At 30.6% G+C, this 6,873-nt stretch overlaps 1 protein-coding gene across 1 annotated transcript; it reads left to right on the forward strand.

The window, feature by feature from the left end:
* The first annotated feature begins 554 nt into the window (after positions 1-554).
* LOC104885017 (BURP domain-containing protein 5-like) lies at positions 555-1,358 on the forward strand. The gene is made up of 2 exons (XM_010669730.2): positions 555-931; positions 1,076-1,358. The coding sequence occupies exons 1-2, from the start codon at positions 555-557 to the stop codon at positions 1,356-1,358; spliced, it is 660 nt and encodes a 219-aa protein (XP_010668032.2).
* Positions 1,359-6,873: the final 5,515 nt, after the last annotated feature.

The following is a 6,873-nucleotide window of genomic DNA, read 5'->3' on the forward strand; positions in this document are numbered from 1 at the left end:
TGTGATATCTTAGCTTCAACTAGTTGCTGCTGATGTCGCTACTGCAACTTCTCCAAGTGCAAAAGCTTACTGGAATATGAAATTTCCAGGAGTATCAATGCCACCAATTATGGAGTATATGGAGTATATACATATACATATACATATACATATACATATACATATACATATACATATACATATACATATACATATACATATACATATACATATACATATACATATACGTATACGTATACATATACATATACATATACATGATGAGCAGGTGATAGTCTAGTGGTATTGGCATCACTTTCGATCCCGAGGTCAAGGGATTAAGTCTCACCCCTTGGAAGGAGGGATCCCCAATTTTCCCCTTTCCTTGCAAGGGACTTCGATCATCTTACCTTTAAAAAAAATAAAATACATATACACATACTATGCATGTATATTTTGTATATATGTACATAGGACTCAAATTTTAAGTAATCTTGCTAATAACGTACCTGGTGAATTCCATATATAAGTATAGCTATGATGTGAAAACATCTGAAACATAGCTTAAAAACAAGATGTTTACCTCCATGTTCATCCGTGAAGATGACTTACTAAAACCAGGCACCATTCATGAACTGCAATACTTAGGTCAATCCGACCTCGGACCATCCTTCATGACAAGGGATCAAGCTCACAAATTACTATTCACTTCATCAAACTTGCCACAAGTAGTTTCAGCATTTGTCATTAACCCCGCCTCCAAAGAAGCAAAATTGATGCAGTCCACTTTGACTCGTTGTGAAGATCCTCTCAAGTTTGGTCACCATACATGCGCTCCTTCTTTAGAAGATATGGTTGATTTTGTTTCTTCAGAGTTCCACCCCTCAAATCCAAGTGAAGATCTTAAAGTCCTTGGTGTTACGGTCACCCCTCCCATGCAAGTTAACCAAAGGTATGCAATGCATTAATAAATTATAATTATATATGTGTAAATTGTAATTGATGGATTATGAGCCTATAGAACTGATTGATCCTGTTCAAGTAATTAAGGTTGTGTAACTAATTATAATCTCGGATTAAATTCCATCTATTATAGGTACCTCATAATCGGAGTAGAGAAAGTTGTCGAGATTGGGAACCCTACAATAGCTTGCCACAAGGCTGCATTCCCTTACGGAGCATTTATGTGCCACCGTATGGAGGGGGCCAGGGCTTATCGCGTTGAACTCCAAAGCCTTGACAACAACAATCTCAAAGTGGATACAGCTCTTGTAGGTTGTCACCATGACACTGTCAAATGGAGTCCTTCCTACGCCGCTTTTAAGCTCCTTGATCTCAAGCCTGGACAACCTATCTGGTCATTTCTTGCTTGCAGATAATCTTATCTTCATAAAAAAGGTTGATGATATAAAGATGGTTGTATCATCAGAATAGCATAGCTCATGATTTTTCACATATATCAATTTATGTTTGTGAAAACTGGTTGTATAATTGACTAAGTTGTGCTATTTCGTTCCCAGTTATGTATTAAGTTGTACGAGTTGGTGATGAGTGTATCATCGTCTAAAATATAATTTCAAGAACCCTCAAGGCTCAAGGTATTGCCTTGGCCAAGCTAAATCAGTTAATAAAACTCTCATCCCATGCTTTCTCTTGTAGAAAGCTGATATTATATATATAGCAAAATAAATTCCCTTACTTCAAATTAAGTACTCCTAGTTTATTGTTTCTATGTATTATGCTCCAAGATATCAAGGATCAATTCTTGTATGGTACTAAATGCAATTATCGCTGTTATTAACAAGAAGTTTATTTGGGGAGGAGCAACACTACTAAGCCCCAAAATAAGCAAAAAGCTAAATAGTTAAGAAAACTAACCAATGATTATCACAAGTTGGGCATTGACAACGGTTTATATGAATTGGATCATACAAAGGGGACAATTGTATGGTACCATTCCCTTTGCAAAATTACCAAACTTTTAACCCTTTTCCTTTACATGCATCCTTGGCATGGCTTCGCCAAGCTTTTTTACGACATTATAGTATCAGTCAAGTTTTAACGTTAAAGAAGCTTAATTGTTAAGTACGTAACACTATAATAGAGAACGATGAAACTAACAATATTTCTTTTAGTCATTTAGCGAAATGTAAAATACTTCTTCCATTTCAGAAAATAAAAGTTGTCAACAATTATTTTTTGACGATCTCCAATGCATTTTTTACGACTCTTAATATCTTTAATTTAAGTATCTTGAAAGAAATATGTAACAGTTACGGGTTTATCCTTCAATGCGCGTATATTATTATACAAATACTCCATAATTGAGGAATGATAAATCAATATTGAATATTGGTTTGCTTATCCAATATCCAAAGCAAAATGGTAATTTTTACAAAGAGAAAGTACAAAGCTGAAACTTGAAACACTGCCATTTTCCTTCTTGTCTGTACTTCATTTATTATTTTACTAGTGCAGTCGTTACGGCATTTTGCCCCAATCTACCTTACATCATCTTCAACATGAAGCAAGGGGCAAATAATTATGCAAGTTAATGACAGTTGGAAACCCATGTGTCTTCTCTTTTGAAATCTCCACTTATGTTGTCTTATTTTTTGTTCTTTTGACAATTAATGAAAATGCATATTTCACAAATTAATTATTTTCTGTCTCATAATATAAGTCCTCTTTCCTTTTAAAGTGTCCCAAAATATAAGTCTTGTTTCTATTTTCAATCAATAATTATACCCAAAATATCCTCATGAAAATAATTTAACTCTCAAAAAGTCCTCATAATTTCAGTTTTCAATGCACCATTATTAATGATAAAATAGAATCTCATAATCCATTAAACTCCTCTACACATAAAACTATGCAATATTAATGTTAAGTTTTTATTTTTTTGTTAAAAAGAAAAAAAAAATAATGTAAGTGTTTCCCAATAAAAATGAATCATTTTATTTGAATAAAACAAGATTCTAGTTTACCTGAATTTCCGTGTAAAAACAGAATCAGGACTTATATTATGGGACGGAGGAAGTATAATAGTACTGTTTTTATTTTTGATGGACTAGGATTTGTAAAAAATTTGTATGGATTTGGTCCACACTAAATTAGTGTGGACCTAATACTAATACATGTTACTTATTTAAAAAAAAAAAAGAATTACTTTGTTTAAAATAAAATTACAAAGAGGAGTAGGTAAAAATTGTAGATGGTGATTATGCTAGAAAAAAGGTAACTATGTTTTAAAGTGAAAATTTCATTATAACAATCTAATCCAAGAAATGGTGATTGTCTAAAAAAAATTGTCAGTGTGTTAGATAATAATGAATTAATGTATTTTAAGATTTTAAAATATTACTATATGAAAAAAAATCATAATGTCATATGAATGACTTTGGGCCACAACAATATTAGCATGGACCAGGTCCACACATGTCAGACTAGCTCTTAGGATTTTTCCTTGAGAGTCTCATAATCTTTCCTTGTACTTAGAAAAAAAAAAAAAAAAAAAACTACCATCTTTTACTTTATGTTTAACTTAATTCTCCTCCCTTTCTTCAAAATTTTAATGGAAAAGTTAGTTTGGTGGCATATAAGACTTTGTAGCTAGACACTATCGTTGTCAATGACACTTGTTGTTTGGTGGCATATATATATACTTTACTATCAAACTAGTTTTGAAGCCCATGCGTTGCACGGGTTCTTGTTTATTATTATTATTTTTGCAAATTTTTTGTTAACATTGTTGATTTTGTGTTGCTGTAAAATGAGATTTTTCAACACCATTTTATTTACAAACTCCCTTTGTTCTTTTTCTATTGCAATAATAATCACCACTTTTGTTAGTTTTAACTATTTGGGCAACTACATTTTTAGTAAACAAACAGCTATAACTGACAATATTGCCTTTACTTTATGTTAATAAAATCATCATTAATTACTCATCAAATTGCCTCATAAAGTTGTGTTTACTTTATTGAGAATGTACTTATCTCCTACACTTGTTAATTAAAGGTGTACCTCTATGCTAAACTACCCATTTTTTCATTTCCTTAAAAACCATGCCCAAACCCATTATTGCAGTAGAAAAATAACAGATAAAGTATTTATCATTATACTCTTATTTCTAGATTTTTTATTGCAATATATAAATGTTATATTTTTTTAATATTAAACTAAATATTGTAGCTAAGTCTATTATTAAATAGTATCTTGATAATTGATATGGCTAACATAATAAACACAGTTTTAACATGAAAAACACCCTAATGATACTTGAAGAAAATAGAGGGTACTTATTTAATAGATGCATGACAGAAAAATTATAGAAAACATGAGTGTCACAACTTCAAATTTTAATGGCACATAAATACTAACGCCTATAGAATGGAAGATGAAAAAGTGAAAAGAAGATCATAATGATGGTATCATAAATATAGTTAATTAAATATAAAACTAACCTCTACTAATGATCGAAAATATTGTTAAGAAAAAATATACTCTTCATCCATCATGACCATATCAAGACTTATCAAAATTTCTCCTTTTTTTTATGATCTGTGACCTCAAATAATCTAGAAACGCAAACCTCAATTTTTCAACTAGTTTAGTAGAATCAAGGTCATGGAGAAAAGAATAAGATCTGACATATAGATCTACATGAAAAACAAACATGAATAATTATGTATACAATAAATATTCTATGAATAAAATAATTAGTGAGTTGCATAATACCTTTGCACTGTCGTTGACAAACTTTCATTTGATTCATGTAATGCCACCGTGGTATGCTATAAGTTCAAAACTATAAATATATATTTTTATCTTTATATAACTGGATTTTTAAAAGTATGATATTCAAAGATATAATTGATATTGTTCCACATACAATAGACTATTTTTATAGTTATTTTTACATGTAATTAAAATAAAGAAATACGTTAGTTTTCATCCAAATAAAAAAAATATCATAAGTTGTAAAACTATATTGTATATGAAACTTATTTCGAAACATATTTCGAGCATTTTGCAATGGGAAAAAAAATATAATATTGCGAATTTGTAACAAAAGATATATTCAATTTACATAGTATAATAATTTAGGTTGTTTATCTAAAATCAGAATGTAATGTTCACTTATCCAAAACACCTTATATGTATTTATATCTATAGTGAACACAGTTTTTTTCAAAAATAATAACATGACATGCTTAGATCGATGGAGCTCTATAATATTCTAAGTTTGTCTCTTAAAATCAATTTCTAATTTTTCATCATCCTAAATTCTAATATATATGTAACTTTATCGCTATAGATTTTAGTTTTGTTGTAACAATAAATTTTACTTAATAAATTCTGTTGCAATACAATATTGTTTTTGTTCAGTGGATGGAGCAATTAAGGCTGAGGTTTTGAAAGATAATATGTCTAATTCTGTAAATTAGACCTATTATAAAATGTCATAATCACATGTAGTACACTATACTTATAGCTTAATTATTATTATCTTTATAAAAAAAGACTAAAAAATGTCTTATCATTCATCTAATTAAATATATTTTTCATGAGTTGTATCACTATAAGAGTCCGTGTTTTTACCGACCGTCTTAATCGGTCGGTAAAACACGAAAACTAGTCGGTAAAAGAAATACCGACAACTGAACCCTCGCTGAAAGTCCGTAGGTATAGCGCTGGTTGGTAAATTCATATGCCTACTACTAAGCGAACGGTAAAAATTTACCTACCGCTTTTGGACGATTACCAACTATTTTGTGTCCGTAGGTAATTACCTATTGTTCAGCGGTTGGTGAAAGCGGTAGGTAATCACCTACAGCTCATTTGTTGGTATTTACAACCGTTTCTTGGTCTGTCGGTAATCCTAAGATAACGGTAGGTAATCACCAACCATTTTATAAGTTTTACCTACTATTTTTGTTACGTTGACAGCGTATTTAGATGGGTAAGCCTACCGTTATGCGGTCGGTAATTTGTTGTTGTTTTCTTAAAAAAAAAAATTATTTACCACATATAAACTAATTTTTCATTCCATAACAAAAATAATAGGTTTCTTACAACCTATATTAAACATCATATTCTCCACAATATAGATCTAATAGTAATTCCAACCACCTAAATTAAACAGCATTTTTCTCAAAATATATAATATACTAATCAAAGGCTATAAGTCTAAGTACTACAAGGACATCCTAATCCACCACCAGAAGAATCACGTGGGTCACGTGGTTGGATGAAAGGGAAAGTACCTCCACACTGAGTCATCATTTGAGAATACTCTTCCATTGTCGTCTTTATCTCCTCCATGTATTTTTTTGCCTCTTTCCTTTCCTTTTCTGTTTGGAGATGATGTGTCTTCCACTAATTTTTTTGCCTTCGAAATTCAATTATTTGATCTGCTAGTTGTTGCTAATATTGCTCCACAGTAGTTGAAAGTTGAAAAAGCATAGAAGGCATGTAGTCACTAGAAGAGCTACTAGTGCGGGTTGATGATTTTTTGTAAAGAAGATCACCACTTGTACCTAAGCCAGGAATCAATCCTTTTTTCCTCCCACCCATTGTCTCAAAGTATACTTCATTGGGATCTTTGTTGACTCCCTTCTCCATATATTCATCCATTTTCTTATTATAATCATCCTACACCAAATAGATAAGTTTAATATACATACATAATATATTTAAGAAAAAATTGATAGAATTTTGCATAATACTTAAAATGTACATACATAATGAAATAAATAAAGCGTCTAATATTATTTAACAATCAACAATTTAGGTAACTCAATGCGTCCAATATTATTTAATAAGAAATTGAATTTCCTTTCTGGTCTCCTAATTGTGATTTGAAACAATTATATGATCAGGTTTGTACAT

Source organism: Beta vulgaris, chromosome 3, assembly GCF_026745355.1.
Source record: "Beta vulgaris subsp. vulgaris cultivar EL10 chromosome 3, EL10.2, whole genome shotgun sequence".
Lineage (NCBI taxonomy): Eukaryota > Viridiplantae > Streptophyta > Magnoliopsida > Caryophyllales > Amaranthaceae > Beta > Beta vulgaris.